Here is an 18486-nt window from a genome sequence, read left to right as displayed (position 1 = left end):
TTTGTAATCTAATGTAATTCATTCTTAAATGTTCCACTTTTGTTTGCTATATAGGAGATACTGGCTGGAAACCAAGCAGTAAAGAGAAAGGGTAAGCGTTGTTTTCGACAAGGAAAACCTTCTAGAGTTCACCTGTACTGTACCTGTGAAGCATTTATATGTGTTGCACAATTGCTAAGTAACTAAAGTACATTTTTAATTTGTGGCCGATTGCTTTCTATTAATTAAAGAGCATTATGAAACTGAACAAATCATACATTTTAATCTTGTCTACTTTTCTTTTTTTCAAGTAAAGAACCCAAAGATCCAGATCAGCTTTACAGCACACTAAAAAACATTCTACAGCAGGTCAAGGTGAGCATTAATTTTCTGTAAATGTTTTGAAACCTTTTCCCGCTATGGAACGTGTCAGAGGGACACGTGAGGGACAAGGGATGTGAGGGACAAGGGATACAGGGAAGTCCCTCCCAGAACGTTTCAATGAGTGTATTTTCTCCCCTCTACCAGAGCCATCAAAGCGCTTGGCCATTCATGGAACCAGTGAAGAGAACAGAAGCTCCTGGATATTATGAAGTTATAAGGTTCCCGATGGGTAAGGCCACCAACTTTTTAAAAAGTAGAGCATCGAATGAATCAGAAGCAAATTGAGTATATAGGCTTTGCTCCCAGAATCCAAGAGTACAAGGGGGGGGGGGCATTTATTTATACTGCTTCATGAAATCTTGCAAATGCCTGTATAGTAGTTTCTTGCAGTGCACTGCAACAGTGCAGAGGTTCTTGCATTTATAGTACAAAAGGAAACAGGAAAAGGAAGCTGCTATATACTGAGTCGGATCTAGTTCAGTATTATCTTCAGTGACTGGCAGTGGCTCTCCAGGATTTTAGACAGGGATATTCCTGCCTTTAAATAGTCCTTCTGTGTAAGTGGAAATTACTTGCAGTAACAGAACTTTGGATAGTAGAAGTGCTTTTTACATATAGCTTACAGTGACACCTTTGCCCTACCCTCCAAATTACAAGTTTTCACTATTGAGATTTCCATTGACCCAAACAGGATTTAATTTCAGGGGATGGGAGCCACAGGTCTTGCCATGATGGTGGTTTTTTTTCTTTTTTATACTTTTCAAACTGCAGCCTGTAGTGGCAGTCATATAACAACTCTGACCACTATGTTTCCCCATCGCCCATAATTCATATTTGCTGGAATGGTCATCACCATGGGCCAAGATTTAAATAAAATAAAAATAGGGGGAAGAGCTCTCACCACCAGCCTATTTTCAGCGTGTACATTTTTAAATAGGAATTAGGTCTGTAAGGGCACTTTTGAAACAGGACCTTTTCGCTAAAGAAGCACAGGGTGGGGAGGATGACAATTGTAAAAAAATTCTTTGCCTAGGATATATCAATATTGTAGGAACAAGACTTGATTTTTCTTTTCTTATACAGATCTGAAAACGATGAGTGAGCGACTGAAGAACAGGTACTACGTGTCTAAGAAGTTATTCATGGCAGATCTGCAGCGAGTCTTTACTAACTGCAGAGAGTACAACCCTCCTGAAAGTGAATACTACAAGTGTGCCAATATATTGGAGAAATTCTTCTACACAAAAATTAAAGAAGCTGGGTTAATTGACAAGTAATCAGTCCTTCTCTCATGCAATCAAGATGCCTAATTTAAGAGCAGAATATGCAGTTGATCTTTGAATAGAATTGAAATTTGTGTTTAAAAAAAACATTTTATTTACTAGCACTTTTAAAACATGTAATATAGAAGAGTTTATTTTATTAAAGTCTTTTTAAATGTACACTTGCATGCCCTTTTGCAGTGTATTCAGTAATACATTTTTATTAGAAGTATTGCACAAACTGTTTGGGGATTTGGAAAGGGAAATTTTTCCAAGCAGTGAATGTTTAAGCTTAATGTAATGCAGTATCAAATTGTAAAATAGCTTTTTATTTTTTACAAAAGATGCTAATGAAGGGGGAAATGAGTTTTATATATATTTTAATGAAACACTCAACTAAGAAGGTGCTATGAAAGAAAGAGAAATCCTCTAAGATACAAAAACCCCAGTAGGTTCAAACTTTCTCTGTGAATTTGATTCTTTAATATTAGAGTTTGCAAAGAAAATCTAAATATGTAGCATCATCTGACTTTGACTATGTTAGGTCACATTTCAAAAAAAATAAAAATCTGTGGTAGTCACAAACCACTTTTAAACCTTTTGTAGCACCAGCAAAAGCATAATTCACATAAACGATAACCATTTCTACCTTTATCCCCTAATCCAGCAAATGCTTTGTCTGCATAAGTTTTTACATACCTTTATACCTGAAAAGCCATTCTTCCCTCAAAGTCATACTTGGTCCTGCAGTACTTAGGTGAAAAGAGTCTTGATTTTCACACACACTAGATGTCACCAGTCACCAGATGTGACTGACATACATATGAAACCAAAGCACATGCAGATTTACATGCACATTTGACTAGCCCATATGATCTTCCTTTACTATCCTTACCCAATGGGAATGTCTTCTCTCCAGGTGCTACCACAAATTATTTAATTCTTGTGTTCAACACTTTCTGTATCAGTACTGTTGATACTTTCAAAGGTTTCATGAACTTCCTCATAAAAGTAGTTTTGGGCACACCCACCTCTCCCAGTGTTTATAGGGATTATTTTGGTTACATTGAACTGATTTTCAACTGGTCTTACTAGAACATTATTGATCATTACATCTGTATTTTTACCTACTCATTACATTAAATATTGGGAGTTACACCTTCATTCATGTAGGTGAGGGGAGGAAATATCACTTGCCATTCAGTTGTTAGAATGTGAACAGGCAGCAATTCTGCAACACCCAAGAAAGTAAATTCATTCATATTTTATTTCTTTCTCCTAATTTATACCAAGGCATTCAAGAACTAGTTTCATTGTTTTTATATGCACTGAAATATTTCACTAGCAAAACTGATGTAAAAAAATTGCCAAACAGAATTACAAGAGAAATTTACTTTCAAAATGGCTATGGTAGTGTTTATTCTAAAACTAAATTACCCTTGCTAGGTAATGGTACAAAATTAAGTCAAAATGGTAACATAAAAATGCCTTAGTGCTTTATATAAAAATCCATTTATTTGGCTTTGTATTTAAGGTACAATGATGCAGCTGTGTGTTAAGAGTATTTAAGTAGTAATTTTCAATTATTTTGTAAACTGGGCCAACAAAATCACCTCTTAAGCTTGATATCCTGTGAAAGTGTTATTTTCAAAGATTCTTATTGTCTTGAAATTAGAGTCTCTTCTATATTGAGAACATTTGGTTTCTAATTTAAAGATTATTTTCATAGATATTGTGCAATAAAGCTATATAGTACAATGTGTTTTAAAAATGCTTTAAGTGAAATTCTACATTTGTAAAATTATTTATTGTTCTGGTATAAAATGGTTTTAAATTATATGTATAAAATTAATCTTGTGTGCTATTTCGTACTTTGCATATTAAAAACCCCTGAAATATTTAACTGGTGCGAATAGAATTTCTGACAATTGTACCATCACTTTCAGATGGTAAGAACCAAACACTATGCTATTCCATGTAGTTAATCTGTTTTCCTGTGGACTCATTGAGGCCCCCCCCCCCATGAATAGATCTGAATTGAAAAGAGTGCAACTGTTACCAAACGAAACTATCTTCATTACATGTTCAACACTTCATGTCTACACACATGAAGTGCACAAAAAAAGTTGGCTTATAAATTGAGCATTCCAATTCATCCCTTGGAACCTACTCGTAAATTAAGGACAGCCAGAGGGTAAGCTTATTAATGTTTACTCAGAATCACTGTTCAGTATGGTTTACCTCCAAGTAACTGCATAAGAATGCACCTTGGAATATTTTTAAGATAGCTGTGCTACTATCCTTATGCAGTTAAAGTAAAACATCGGAACAAACACAAAGGAAGGGATGCTGGAACAATAGCACTACTGAGATAGCAAACTAAAATAGCTATCTTTTTCAAAAACATTGACACATTTTATTTCAATATAATCATTTAGAAAACACTACAAAGACTTTCAACAGTTAAATCTGTAATCTGAAGATTTGCTATAGAAATAGAATTTCATTAATTACATTTCAAGCAAAATGCGTAACAAGAAACTAGAAAAAGACACTAAATACATCATCAAATTCGATGTTTACAATTTTTAATACAAAACCTAGTTGTTCATATATTACATAAATTGAAACTCTGTGTGTGTTGTGTTGGGCCAGGGTGTGTTAAAATCTAAAAGCCGTTTTATGTACATAGTTAAGCTTTTCCAGTAATGATATTTCAGCAAATACACTTTACCTTTATATCAATACAACTACGTCGTTAAAAGGTTTTTCCCCTAAAAATGTTATTAAAATCAACCAACGCATTCAAATACCTCATTAGATCTGGGCAGTGATTTCTTTTTAAGAGAATTACAATTTTGGCTCTTTCTCTTTCTCTGTTTAAAAATTGGAGAATCCAGAAAGATGTTATCTGTAAAAGGGTCTCCTCTTCTGAGCTTCCTATCAAAGCAAAATAGTATATTAGTTTTGAAAGCATTCATGTAATTCTTACTTTGCCTCATAAATAAATTCATAAGCAGGTCAGATTCATAAGCCAGTTTGGATTTTATATTCAAAATATATTTCTAAACTGAATTACCGGTATACAACAAATTTCTAAAAACTGAATCATACAAAAAAATTCTGAAAAAAACTGGTTCATATCCATTTAAAAACAAATATACTGACCTACTGAGACTTGGTTCCTTATAGCTCACACGATCAGTACATCTACGTTTCTGTCGAATATTATCTTTTATTCCAGTACTCATCAGTGGGTGAGAAATTCTAGTTTGGGTAGAAGTTGATTCAAAATTGGTGATATCACCGAAACAGGGATGACATTTTTGAAGAGCCCTAGATGGTTTATCTGCTGGGGGAAAAATGTTTAAATGGTAATGACAGCAGTGAATAAGCTTTAAACAAACCCCTCTTCCTGTGGCTCCAAACAACACCTTAATATTGGTAAAGCTCTGTATATGAATTCTGCAGAATGGAAAGTTCATTAAATTTTCAAGATGACAACAACCAATATTCATGACAAAACCAGACTTGGCTCTTGCTGGAAAACAACCACTGCCACAGGCATATAAAATCTGCACCAATCTTTTAAGCCATAGCTCCAAGTTGTCTAAACCTACCCTTTAGGTCAGCAGTAAGATATGTTTTTAAAACATTTCTACGGTTGGGTGCAGCAATTCAGTCCATGAGGCCATATTCACCAAACCACACCAGCCTGACATTATGTATGGGGCAGGTAAGGATGCAGCTTCAAAGTAAGAATCAGCTTTGTGAGCTCCTGGTTGTTCCTTTGAGTGGGGATCACACTAGGATCAGCTACACTAAAGAGTTTATTCCTCAGGAACTCCATAGTGCAGCTAAGGCTTGCAGACAATGCCTCTTGACTGCCACTGAGCCCCTTTGCAGTACAATTGATTTCAAACCATGCCTGCAAATGGGAGTTCAAAGGGTGATTGGTGGTTACCAGGAAATCCTTTGAACTTTCAAAGTTTGCCTGTGGGAGGTGGGGGAATTGAGGATCTGGCCCACATGTTGCTTTCCCACCTAAACAGGTTATAAGACTAAAGCTAAATGTGCACAAGTTATGTGTTTTCTTTTAGTCATTTTTTAAAAAGAGTTTATGATGTGCAAATTAATCAGGAAAAGGAGTATGGCTATTCTTTCTCCCTCTGGGAAGCTCCAGAGGGTGAGTGCTCTTCCTTGGGAGACAAAATGTAAGAACATTAGCATGTTTGTGTATAGTTCACTGGTTTTCAACCAGTGTGCTGTGGCACCATGGACTTGAGGAACATTTAGGGGAGCCCTGGGGGCCATCCTTTCATTAACTTGCACCCCGTATCTTCCTGCATTATGTCTTTCTTTCTGGGGTACGTTTAGGGGAGCCGGCAGCTTTAACTTGCAGCTCATTATCTTCCTGAAATAAAAGTGGCAAATAAAGTGGAGACACTTTTGCATGACTGTTTATCTTCTTAGAATCTCCCCCAACAAAAATCTTCCCTAGCTTTAGTAACTAACAGTTCCATAGTTTTACACAAAGGGCTTGAGAAATGCAAGAAAATAAAGTAGCTTGATGATGTGTGTGCCTGGAGGTGCGTTCTATGAGGAGGGATTTAAAAATAACCCTCAAAGTGAGGAGTGTCTTCTGTGTTTCTCACTCCTACCTCCAACATCCCTTCCCCCTCTTGTTTTCTACCTCCCCCCAGGCAACAGCCCACTCCTTAACAGTCACCCAGCTTTATGGGGACAGGGAGAATGTTGCAAGAAAGGAGCATGCCTGAATGTGTGTTGTGTGTTGTGTTTCTGTTTCCATCCCCGTAATTACAAAATATTTCTGCTTCTGATCTTAATCTGGTATTGTCCTCTCCGTCCCACCCCCCATTATTTTAGGAAAGGCAGACTGGGATTGCCAGGTTGAGTGCGTCAGCTCAGCCCTGCAAAGCAGTGGCATTGCTTGGGTTCCAGTCGGCACACTTACATGCACACCAAAAATGGTGCCAAAAAGGGTTGCGATCAGAATGAGAAAATCCCCACTTAAGCGCATCCTGTAACAATCTCAGTGTAAGTGGCTTCCACAGCGGAGCCACAGAAAGAGCTGAAAATACCATCTCTCTGGCTATCACGGGGTAATTAGAGGCTAGGATGGGAGTAATCAACCTCCCTAAATCTTCTTGGGGGGGGGGGTTAACGGGAAGACGCAGTCTCATCCGCAGATGCCCACCAACCAGCTTCAACTTCAGAAGGAAGGAGGGGCTGGGGACACTGGATGGAAGCTCCCGAGATAGTATGGCTCTCCTGGACGCTGCTTTTGTGAGCGAGTCAAGTTCCCTTACTTAAGATAATAAATTGGATTTAAGTTTTGGACATGCTTCGGACGAGGAGGGAAGAATTAATTAGCTAAACAGTCCAGCCACCGAGGAGATAAGATGGAATTGAGGAAAGATTACATCAGAGCCAGAATGGTATGTTGAACAGAACGAAAAAAGAGGGGGGGGACACTTTTATTATTGTGCCTTATTATCTTACCTAACAACCCCCCCCCCCAAAGAACAGTTTATAACATTTACAGCAAGCGAGACTGGAAAGTTTGGAATTTGTTGATATAATATGGTTTCTAAAATTTAACTGTGTGGAAATGAAGACGATAAAAGATTCCCTAAATCATTGACATCAAATAGAAGCAAATCTCATTAGCTGCTGGTGTTTTGTAAAAAAAAAACGTTTTGGACTGTCTCCTGGAAAGTTTGTGGGAAGTGGCACAGTTTTAATTGGGGAATCCGCCATGTTGGAGTCAAAACCGGGTCACAGATAAGTCAAAGGGGGAGATGAGCCTTAAATATGTCATTAGATGTGTGCTTCCAGCTTTGATCTGGCAAATTTCTCTTGGAAAGACTGTATTATGCAACCGGTTTTGAGAAACTATTGAACAGATGTTTGGATTTGATTTATTGGAATTACATGAAGATGGCGGTGGCAGCAGTGAAAAGACTCTAGTACTATTGGACTGATTTGGCAGAATACCAGCGTGTGAGGAGATATTGCAAATCTACAGAAGGGAATCATAGGCATAAAATCCGCACAGAATCATATATTGGTTGGTTAAACTCGCTTGCTGGAACAACTCAGAGGCTGTGAAAAGAAGACAGAAGGATAATAATAGAATTATTGGAAATGACTTTGATTATATTGATTAGAAAGGTAGTAAACTATAAGATGATCAGATCCTACGAATCCGAAGCATGGGAAGTCCGATTAAATTTTTTATAATTTGGCAGAGTATTTGGATTGATATTTGTATAATTTGGAATATGATTGGATGGTTAAAGTGGAAAATTTAATAAAAATGATTTTTTAAAAAACACGCAGAAACAATGTGGTTGGTGAAGGGACCCGTGGACTCAAAAAGGTTGAAAACCGCTTTTCTAGATAGCCCTCTTCCTGGCAATTTTAAAGTGGAGAAAAAACTACAGGAAATATCCAGTTGTGGCATTCCATTTGTGCAAAGGAATTCCACTTGTACAAATTAGATTTATCCTTTTTTTTGCAGCCAAAGAAAGAGAAATCCTATTGTGTTTGCTCAAATTTAGATTTCCAACCTTTTCAGTTACTGTAGCTGTCGGTATCTCTATGCTTATTCACATACTGATTTTTTCAAAACATAATTATAACTTACCTACAACATTTTCCTTATCTGCATCATTATAAGATTTTTTAGTATTCCTTTCCCCCCCCTCAGGACTACTGCCATGCTGTTCATTCACAGTGTTCTTTGATTGTTGCCTTGTGTGTCTTGGGCTGCCATCAGTTGTGCATTCTAAGCTTTTCCTGGATTTTTTCATGCAAGGCACATACTGACTATCATCAGAGTCCTCTTCTGAAGCAAATGATTCGCTACAAGAAGTTTCTGTTTCTTCTCTATTTTTTTTTTCTTGGATGTTATTCTCTTCAACTTTGTTTTGTCGGAAAGGTGTGATATGGACACACTCCTCAAAAACAAAATCATAAGCATCATTGGAACCAGTTGATCTATCTGTTTTTTCTTTGGAACAGCACTTCCTGTTATGGCTTCTCTCTTTTCTGGACCTTGTCCTGGATCTGTTTTTTGTTTCCAGTTTCCTTTTCTGGTCTTTCTCTTTGTGTGTTTGAGAACCTCCAACAATTTTAAAATCAGTTTGTTTGGGGGCTGCTGTTGGGGTATTTGATTCAGGTAACATATTAGGCTGTTCCAAAGTTTTGTCTGTGTTTATCTTATCTTTCTCTTGAGAAACATAAGTTTCTTCATATTGTTCATTATTTTTCACCAAGCTTGACTCAGGGCCAGGTTCATCTTGTTGGCAACATTCTGTTACCTGCTCAAGTACTTCTGGACTCCTACCATCAGATGCATCAAATAGATTCTGGGTTTTGATCCTGGAGTAGCAACGACGGATAGATACATTTTTTAGTGAGCTACTATCAAATTGCATGTTCTCTTCACTTCTGTTCTCATATTCCATATGAGAGTGGGAACTACTTTGCCAACCTGGTAATTTAAAATAATGTGTGTCAATTCTGCAGGGAAGCTATTAAGTAGTTACTAGAATACCACAGAAAAAAATTAGATGCTAAATATGGTTAGTAAGGTTTGGCAGATTGGTCCATCAGATGGAACAGTTATAACCAACAGCTATAATGATAAAATCATTATTCTTATTAATTATAATACCGATACAGATGTAGACATTGTTTACCAATAATGCCTGTGCATAGAGAATTACAACAGAAATCTGTGAACTTGCTCTGTTTCCACAAGCAAAGGTAAATGTTATCAGGTCATTTTCACCTCAGTACAAGTACTTTGCCAAAGCTGTGCAGAGTGGGAAAGAGAACTGCAGAACTGAGTCCTGTGAGAACTGGTTGATTATGCCAAATGAATATGCCAAATCTATATGTACATTTATGTCCTACTATCTCATGCCTGAGTATTAAAGGCAGCAAATTTGACTTTAAATGTTTAATTAAAAATGTATTATGGTTGCAAGCCAGTTGATATCCCTCTGTCAAATCTTTGATCCAATAGGGCCTTCTGTCACCAGAACAGAGATTAAGGCAATTGTAAATGAATCTTCCCCAACAACCCCAACTCCACTGCCATCTGCTCTGGAGGCAGGGGGACTCTTCAGAGCTTGGGCTGAGGGGCTGCCTCTCTGAAGATCACTTCAATCCCTGTTCCACTGACAGGAGGCTTTGCTAAATTAATGAGCCTTCTGTCAGCAGAGGGACACCTTTCATAAAAAGTGCAGTTATGGCACATAGCAAGGAAATAGCTTTGTACAAGATTATGAAACTGCTGTTATGCTGCTACTTGTGACCAGAATCCGAACAGCTACTTTAGGTGTTCCTAAGACAGGAAAGGTATACTTCTCGCTCCCACTGCAATAAGCAAACCTCCAAGTAATACTGTAATCTGCTTTTAAAATCCACTCAGCTTCGAAAGCACGTGGTTTAAGAAACAGAATATAAGGTATGCAGAATCAGCAGCGGTTCTTTAGAACCCAGTCAATGCTCTTTAATAGTAAATAGCATTACCTACCTGTATCCATCTCTGATGTTGATAAAACATATTCAGTCATAACATCTTGCTGGGGATCAGCTGCAACATCTGAATAATTTGTACCTGTATTATCCTTTAATTCTGTTCCAGATGTTTTATCTTGCTTGCTCGTATCTATAGAAAGGACATGCCTTAGATGTGCCCTAAGGGGGGGGGGGAAGGTGAAATTCACTGAATTATTTTAAGAGCAGATTCTCATACAGCAGTTTTGGTACACACACCCTGCAAGAAAAATCAAGGGTCTTTAATATGGTTTCCTAAATTAAAACTGAATGAGAACCTTCACTCTTGTAAACAAAGGTATGTTCCAAGAATATGTGCTTGAGAATGGAATACAAAGCTACATGGCAGTTAGTTTTCTCAAATTCAATTTGGCTTTGGACAGGGAAAAAATATTTTATTTAAAAACTGCATTAAAGCACACTTTCTAAGAAACATTCCTGTTCAAAAGTGCTGTACTTGGTGGTAATGTACAGCTGTTCTAAAGAAATAGCTCTGTCAGAAACTGCAAAAATATGACTCCTGTTGTGATCTTCATAACACCTTCTCTGGAGAAACCTGGAACTAGATTTTGCTTCACTCATGCAGGCTAACCATTGCTTTCTCCTGGTCAGGAAGGGATGTACAAGGGCTTCCTGTCTCAGTGGTGCTTTGTTAAGAGTAAGCCTTGTGTTTCTGGTCCTGATCTTTGATCTTGCCTCTTGGGTTCTGCTTCCTCGTTTGCCAGATTGCTCTTTGCTCCTGACTCAGGGGCCCACACTCAGTCAAAACTCCAGTCCACAGGCCAATCCTGACGATTACTTATGGAGAAAATATGGTTGCAGAATATAGCTGGTTTCATGCTACTCTATCATACTTTCCTGAATCAAAATTTCAGATCTATGCGAACATTTTTCAGCTTGAACCAAAAAAATAAAAAAAAATTCCTTCCAGTAGCACCTTAGAGACCAATGAGCTTTCATGTGCATTCACACTTCTTGCACACGAAAGCTTATAACTATGACAAACTTAGTTGGTCTCTAAGGTGCTACTGGAATGAATTTTTTTTTTTTTGTTTGTTTCAACTACGTCAGACCAACACGGCTACCTACCTATAACAAGTATGTTTGAGCTTGGCATTGTTAACTGGTCATTTGGTAATTTTCTCAATTCTAATCATTTTATTTCATAACTGAGCGACACAGGAGTCTAAGCTCTTCTCACAACCCGTGCATGTTCCACTTTTTGGGTTGTCCTCATCACATAATTTTGACTGTGCTCTAATAACACGGAATATAATCTTTAGTACATATATTTATGGAATAGCTTTCATAATCAAATATATAGGCTTTGTAGAGAAGAGCTCTTGAAATTCAAGAACCATCAGGCAACGTGAGAAAACCTTTTTTTCTATCCCACAGCAACATTTTTTTGGGGGGGAGGGGGAAGTGATCAATTAAGTTAACAGAAACCATTTTCAATTATCATAGCGTGTGTGTGTATATGCGTGCACCTGTGTGTATAAAACACAAGCTAAAATATATTTTATTGATGCAAGTGTCTTGAATTTGTTTTGAAGGGGAAAAAACAGGCAGAAAAATTGAAATATATTACCGGTAAGTATACTTACAAGGAATCTTTGCTTCTTACATTGCTAGAATCACACTCTTCAGCATTGGAGGCACTGAGAGTCTGGTTCTGTAAAAATTCAAGATCTTATGCTGAAAAATTTACTGAGTGGACCATACATGAAGCACATAATAAAGTGAGATGTCTGAAAATGTGGCTCCCATCCCAGCTGCAGCTTATGAGGCAACTATTGGACAGTAACAGCAAAATATTTAAGCAATTTTCTTAACGGATGCAGAACTGATAACAGTCTAAAGTCAGAAAGTAACATACTTTCCCCAAGGATGGGAAAAAGACTTACAAGTGCTGTGTTATGTTGATTTTTTGCTGAACCAAGAAGACTTGTTGCATTGAGTAGGTCTTGAACAACTTTAGAAATAATCTCCTTCAAAGCCATTAATCTAGTCTAAAAGAAACGAAGAGTTAACTGATGTAGTTACAATACAACAGTGAGCTTGTTTAGAAATAAAATGAACAGGAAATAGTGATTTCTATTTGTTTATTATACAAGTTATTTGCTACAACAGGTCACATTCTCAAGGACAACCCTTTCCCATATTAACCAACCCAACCCAAACCTTGAAATAAGACATTTGAGGTCCTAATCTGTGTGCCCCACCCAGTAGGGTGACAAGAGAACAAGCCTTTTCTGTGATAGTCCTCAATTATGAAAAGCTCTACGCCTGGAAGCTTGTCTGCCACTAACATGGTCATCTTTTTGGCAACAGACAAATAAATACATTTTCTTTTCCTAGGCTTTGGGGCAGCACTAATGAGCTGGCTTTATGTGATTTCTTCTTCTTGTCATTTGTGCTTTCAGCTGAAGTGGATATTTTGTGCTTTTAGATAATTCTTTGGAAAATACTTTTAGTATTATTTGTAACATTTTAAGGGATTTATTTACAGATTGTGTTTTATTCTTCTTGCAAATTACTTCAAAACTTCTGGTTCTGATCTGAAGTGATAAATATTCTGTTCGTGGACTGCGCGTACGTTAGTGGAGCACATATAAGTGCACCCAATCCCACTCTCTTTTGGGTCCAAAAAGACCTGTGCATTGGCAATCATGTGTCAATTGGACATGCCTAAAACAATTGCTGCCTGTATTTTAATTGAACATTATATATGTACAACATGTCTTAAGATAGTTACCTCAGAATGCTCTTTTCCTTGTTGTAATGCCAGCTTTCTATGCAAGGCAAACACCTGAAATTTCAGACTCTGATATTCTCTCTTTAAATACAGGATTGTATCTTGTGCGTCCCTCATTTTGCTTTTCTCCTCTTCCAAAGCCAGAGCTAATGCTCGATTGTTTGCTTGAAAGCTTTTCATCAGTGTAGATGAGTTGTCTGGAAAAAATGGAAATAATTCCTAATATTTCTATTTCTGGGAAAACTTGAATAAAATACAGTATTAAAAAAAATACTTACTTGCAATTTTACTGTTGACAGATAAGATTTGTTTGGTTTTGCCCAACTGTGCCCATTTTTTATTTCGCCTTTCTTTCATTCGTTCTTTTATATCTTCCAGGCTGTCCTTAAATGACTTTTTCAAGCACCTTTCTCTAGTCATTTTCCACTTTAAAAAAAATACAAAAACAACTGATTACAGTTTAACAAATATTTATTTAAAAGGCTTTCTTACTAATATAGAAAAATTAACTCTTTGTCCCATCTTATATTAACACCCCCCCCAAAAAATCTATCAGCTATCTGTCTTTATCATAAAATGGCATTGAAAAGGTAAGGTTTTGCCTATTCTTCAACGGTCCATAAAGATTTACTGGAGCAAACCTATTATTTTAAATCATAAATTTGAAAAATATGCTTATTTAATTAGAACCAGTAGTCTTAAAAACTGCGAACTACAGCTTGTTAAAACAAGACGATTAAAACCACCTAGGAATAATACCCATTTTAAAATATATTTCTTAATAAAAATTTCTTATTAACCACCCCCACCCTCGGTCCCTTCAGTAAACTGTAGGGCAACAGCGTTCCCTATATATATATATATATATATATATATATATATATATATATATATATATATATACACATATATATATATACACACATATATATATATACACACACACACACACACACACACATATATATATATATATATATACACATGTTTAAATGTTTGATTGTTTTTAATATTCTGTTGGGAGCCTCCCAGAGTGGCTGGGGAAACCCATCCACATGGATGGGGTATAAATAATAAATTATTATTATATTATCATCCATCCCTGAATTGAGCTTCTGGGGTCTATATCCACTGCACTCTTTCAAAACTTCTGTCTTCAGATACCCTTCCTTCAAAAAAACCCACCCCTAAGTATCAAATCCAATTCCATGGATTGAACCTAGAACCTTTGTGTGGGGGACTCCCTGGTCCGAAGCCTGGGAGTCATTTTGGACTTACAGCTGCCTACGGAGGCACACGTCAATTCTGTGTCCAGGGCAGCTGTCTACCAGCTCTGTCTGGTACGCAGGCTGAGACCCTACCTGCCTGAAGACTGTCTCGCCAGAGTGGTGCATGCTCTGGTTATCTCCTCCTTGGACCTATACGTGGGGCTACCTTTGAAGGTGACTCAGAAACTGCAATTAATCCAGAATGCGGCAGCTAGACTGGTGAGTGGGAGTGGCCGCCGAGACTACCGTGTTTCCCCTTTTTTAAGACACCGTCTTATAACTTTTTTTCCTCAAAAAAACACACGGTGGCTTATTTTCAGGTGGTGTCTTATTTTTTATTACCACATAAGTACCGGTATGGTAAAGTAATCTACAGTACATTTATCCAGGGTACAGTACATTTATTTATTAAGGGTGCTGCTGGCGGGGCTGGAGCTGTTGCTCGGAGGCGCAGTGTCCAGCCTCGCCTCTTCCTTGGTGCCCTCCAGAACTGCGCCTATCACTATATCTTATTGCCAAGTCTTGTGGGGGGCGGTGCGGAAGTGACACCACCCGCTTGGCCACCTCCTGCGATGCCAGAATGTTCCCAATCGGAGGGGAGGCAAAGCGTGGTGTCCAAAAGCCCCCCCCCCAAAAAAGAGCTGGGTCTCTGAAGGTTTGTAAGTCCTACACACCAGATCCTCCTCCAGGAGAAAGAGAGAGAGACTATTCAGAGCCCGCCAGAGCCACTCCTCCTCCAGATTTGCAGTGGGTCTCTTGGCAAAACGAGACGGGGAGGGGATGTCAGTTTTAAAAAAAGCCAGAAGGTGCTTTTTAGATATAAAAACAAGCAGAAAATGAAATGAAGCTATTCTGAACCACCCTATGGCCATAGAACATCTGTAAGCAGCATTGCCCAGGAAGATACCATTACCTTCCCCATTGGGCAAATGTACACCCGACTGGAGCCACTTTATGCTTCCAAAAGCATCAGATTACATGCCATGACAGTTCACAGAAGAGTTTGCCAAGTCTGCCTCTACAATCTTCACATTTGAACTGTCAGTTCCTTTACTACTTTATTGGAAGTTTCATGTTGTGTATGTCACACCACCGGCCCTGCCTACTCTAGCCCTCAGCTGCAGTGCAGGATACTACGGTATATTGTAAACATCAGTGTTGAAGCAAGATTCAACCATGAATTCACTCAGCTCCTGAACAGGGAATTGTGGAGTGTGTGGGGAGGGGGGGGGAGAGAGAGAGAGACGCATGCACACAGAGAGATGTGCACACAGGGGGGGGGAGAGAGACGCGCGCGCAAACACACACACAGAGAGACAGACGCGCACACACAGAGACAGAGAGACACGCACGGGGAGAGAGAGACGCGCGCACACACAGACGGACGCGCGCACACACAGAGAGAGAGTGCGGCGCTGCTTTGCGCTTTGTCGGAAGCGGCGGTGGCTGCAGCGTTGACAAAGCACGAAGCAGCACCGCACTTAGGGGAAGATGGCCAGGGAGGGGTCTGCGGGGCCGAGGCAACGTGTGAAAGGGAGGGATGGCGATGAGGAAGCGGGGAGTGAACCGATTGGGGCTTTAACATGCCCGCACGCGCAAAAGGGAGGCTCGGAATGTGGAGATCGTTTCTCTTAAAGTGGCGCAAGTAACGAGCCTCTCTTTCCTCCTGCTGCTCGTGCCCTTGGTGCTCCGTGCGACGCTGCTTCGCGCTTTGTTAGCGTTGCAGTCGCCGCCGCTTCCGGGCGCCGACCCAACCCGACCGGCTTCCTCCTCCTGCCGCAGCCGGCATTGCAGGAGCTGGGTCCTGCTGGCTTGTGCCCTCGGTGCTCCGTGCAGCTGCTGCAGGCTTTATCGGCTGCTGTGCTGCCGCTTCCGGGCACTGTCCAGACACGGCAGGCTTCCTCTTCCTGTAGCGTCCGGCGTGCTGGGTCCCACTAGCTGGCTGGGGCACTTGGTGGTCTTGCTCCGCGCGGCACTGAAGTATGGCTTATTTTCAGGGTATGACTTATATGTCTCAAATGCATAAAAACCCTGCCCTGGCTTACTTTTTGACTATGTATTAAAAAAGGGGAAACACGGTATATAACACCAGTCCTGAAAGACCTACATTGGCTCCCAGTACGTTTCCGAGCACAATTCAAAGTGTTGGTGCTGATCTTTAAACCCCTAAATGGCTTCGTCTTCAGGATACCTGAAGGAGTGTCTCCACCCCCATCGTTCAGCCCGGACACTGAGGTGGCCTTCTGGCGGTTCCCTTACTGTGAGGTTACAGGGAAACAGACAGAGGGCCTTCTCGATAGTGGCGCCCATCCTGTGAAACGCCCTCCCATCAGATGTCAAGGAAATAAACAACTGACTTTTAGAAGACATTTGAAGGCAGCCCTGTTTAGGGAAGTTTTTAATGTTTGAAGTTTTATTCTGTTTTTAATGTTCTGTTGAACATTCCCCCCCCCCACTGGCTGGGAAACCCAACCAGATGGGCGGAGTAGAAATAAATTATTATTATTATTATTATTATTATTTACAGGTAGGTAGCCGTGTTGGTCTGACATAGTCAAAACAAAAATAAAATTAAATTCCTTCCAGTAGCACCTTAGAGACCAACTAAGTTTGTCATAGGTATGAGCTTTCGTGTGCATGCACACTTAATTATTATTATCATGGTTTGTTTATAATCCACATTATTAAAATAGCAATTGTGTGCGCAGTAGCTGGATTGTGTCATTCACCCCCATCGTTCTGCCCGGACACTGAGGTCCAGCGCCGAGGGCCTTCTGGCGGTTCCTTCACTGCGAGAATTGAGGTTACAGGGAACCAGGCAGAGGGCCTTCTCGATAATGGCACTGGCCCTGTGGAATGCCCTCCTATCAAAGAAAATTTAGAAGACATCTGCAGGCAACTCTGTTTAGGGAAATTTTTAATGTTCCCCAGAGTGGCAGGGGAAACCCAGCTAGATGGGCGGGGTATAAATAATAAATTATCATTATTATTAAGACAGGCCTGATTTGATTTCAATGTGCAATCGCGTAACGGTCCTGCTACCTATTCCTGCGTTGCAGGGGGGTTGGACTAGATGATCCTCAGGGTCCCTTCCGACTTTACAATTCTCCTATCTATCTGACGAGTGCCGGGCCGTTTGGGTCGCACCCAACCCGGCCCACTTTTAAGCGGCCATTCCTTTCAAACCAGTGTGCTCCAAGAGCACGACTAAGCGCGGATCCGGCCCCTTCAGTTCCTTAGCAGTCAGAGCCCGAGAGGCCAGCCGCCCTCGGGAGAAACGGCCTCTCCAGTTTCGGGCTCCGCTTTGTAAGGTAGGTGGCGGGAGCCTCCATTTCCCCACTGCTTCCATCCTTTATCTCTCTCTTCCTACTCCCTCCCGACCCGCCGGCCGGCGGCGAACGGACGACCGCAAACGGAGGACTTCAGCAGGGCTCCCTCGTACCCACCCGCCGCCATTATGGACAGAGAAGTACCACCGAACCTGCGTCTGAGGGGCGCGTGCTCCTCCCTCCTCCTTTTTTCCTCAGGTTCCTTCAACTGCTCGACGGAGTCCGCGCGACGACCCAAAAAGCCGTTGGTGATGGTGGTTTTTTTTGTGTTTCTGTGTCTTTCAGGCGACGACTTCGCCACTCGCTCGTTCAAAATTCTCCGCCGCGCTTCCCGATTGGCCGGCTTGCTCACAGCTGGGCGGGGCGTCGTTTCGTCATCGCGCATTTCCTCCTCTTCTGTTTCCCAGCTGGGCGGGGGCGTCGTTTCGTCATCGCGCATTTCCTCCTCCTCCTCCTCCTCCTCCTCCTCCTCCTCCTCCTCCTCCTCCTCCTCCTCCTCCTCCTCCTCCTTTGTTTCCGCCTTCTTTCTACGGACCTGTGGGTTTTCATCTTTCGCTTCGCCCTCAACTCCGCAAAGGGGGCGGGCACGGCGCCATGAGTGACCCGCGGCTGCGCCAGTCGAAAGGCGTAGACTGGTGAGGGTTGCGGGCTGCAGTTGCGGGCTGTTTTTCTGCTTCTGCGAAAGTCTTGTGTTGCTGGGTATAATTCTAGAATGAGTGATTGAGTGCAAATTAGAAAAGGACCCCAGCTCTGCCCTGGGAAATATAATTTATACGTTATATATATATACCGGTATATATATATATAATCAGTAGGTTGTTTTTTTTAAATACTCTTTAACAAGATTCTCTCCCCCTCATTTATAACATTTGTTTTTAAAGATTTCAACAGATAAAACAAACTCCAGAATTAGC

The 18486-nt window shown here is 40.3% G+C and overlaps 2 protein-coding genes across 6 annotated transcripts in view; one reads left to right on the top strand and one right to left on the bottom strand.

Annotated features, from left to right (window-relative positions):
• The window catches only part of KAT2B (lysine acetyltransferase 2B), a 41203-nt gene extending 37675 nt beyond the window's left edge, over positions 1 to 3528 (top strand). For 2 of the 4 annotated variants that reach the window (XM_035129919.3, XM_060280669.2), the window contains exons 15-18: positions 55 to 91; positions 291 to 354; positions 508 to 592; positions 1447 to 3528. In XM_035129919.3, the coding sequence (XP_034985810.1) occupies positions 55 to 91; positions 291 to 354; positions 508 to 592; positions 1447 to 1640 (380 nt within the window). In that variant the 3' untranslated portion in view covers positions 1641 to 3528. The remainder of the gene's footprint in view (positions 1 to 54; positions 92 to 290; positions 355 to 507; positions 593 to 1446) is intronic. The other 2 variants (XM_088654465.1, XM_060280670.2) reach the window with 1 other exon arrangement.
• Positions 3529 to 4016: 488 nt separating this feature from the next.
• SGO1 (shugoshin 1) lies at positions 4017 to 18279 on the bottom strand. 2 transcript variants are annotated; one of them, XM_088654466.1, is made up of 9 exons: positions 17725 to 18279; positions 13254 to 13401; positions 12976 to 13172; positions 12125 to 12229; positions 11825 to 11892; positions 10195 to 10358; positions 8296 to 9144; positions 4794 to 4977; positions 4017 to 4565 (listed from the first exon to the last, which is right to left on the bottom strand). In XM_088654466.1, exons 2-9 carry the CDS (start codon positions 13393 to 13395, stop codon positions 4418 to 4420), a joined length of 1857 nt encoding a protein of 618 aa, XP_088510592.1. In that variant the 5' UTR covers positions 13396 to 13401; positions 17725 to 18279; the 3' UTR covers positions 4017 to 4417. The 2 variants fall into 2 exon arrangements, with proteins under 2 accessions (XP_088510592.1, XP_088510593.1); XM_088654467.1 differs by having other exon boundaries at positions 4794 to 4974.
• Between the last annotated feature and the right edge of the window lie 207 nt (positions 18280 to 18486).

The sequence above is a fragment of the Zootoca vivipara genome, chromosome 11 (assembly GCF_965207765.1).
Source record: "Zootoca vivipara chromosome 11, rZooViv2.hap1.1, whole genome shotgun sequence".
NCBI lineage: Eukaryota > Metazoa > Chordata > Lepidosauria > Squamata > Lacertidae > Zootoca > Zootoca vivipara.
Note: the sequence above shows the minus strand (reverse complement) of the source record. Positions and strands in the feature narration are given on the sequence as shown.

What these genes read in the sequence shown, in the direction of transcription:
- SGO1 (XM_088654466.1), bottom strand. Translation starts at nt 13,395, where the DNA reads ATGACTAGAGAAAGGTGCTTGAAAAAGTCATTTAAGGACAGCCTGGAA. An exon ending in ATCAACATAACACAGCACTT is followed by an intron (nt 11,893 to 12,124) that starts GTAAGTCTTTTT and finishes GAATTTTTACAG; the next exon opens with AACCAGACTCTCAGTGCCTC. An exon ending in AACATCAGAGATGGATACAG is followed by an intron (nt 9,145 to 10,194) that starts GTAGGTAATGCT and finishes TTAAATTACCAG; the next exon opens with GTTGGCAAAGTAGTTCCCAC.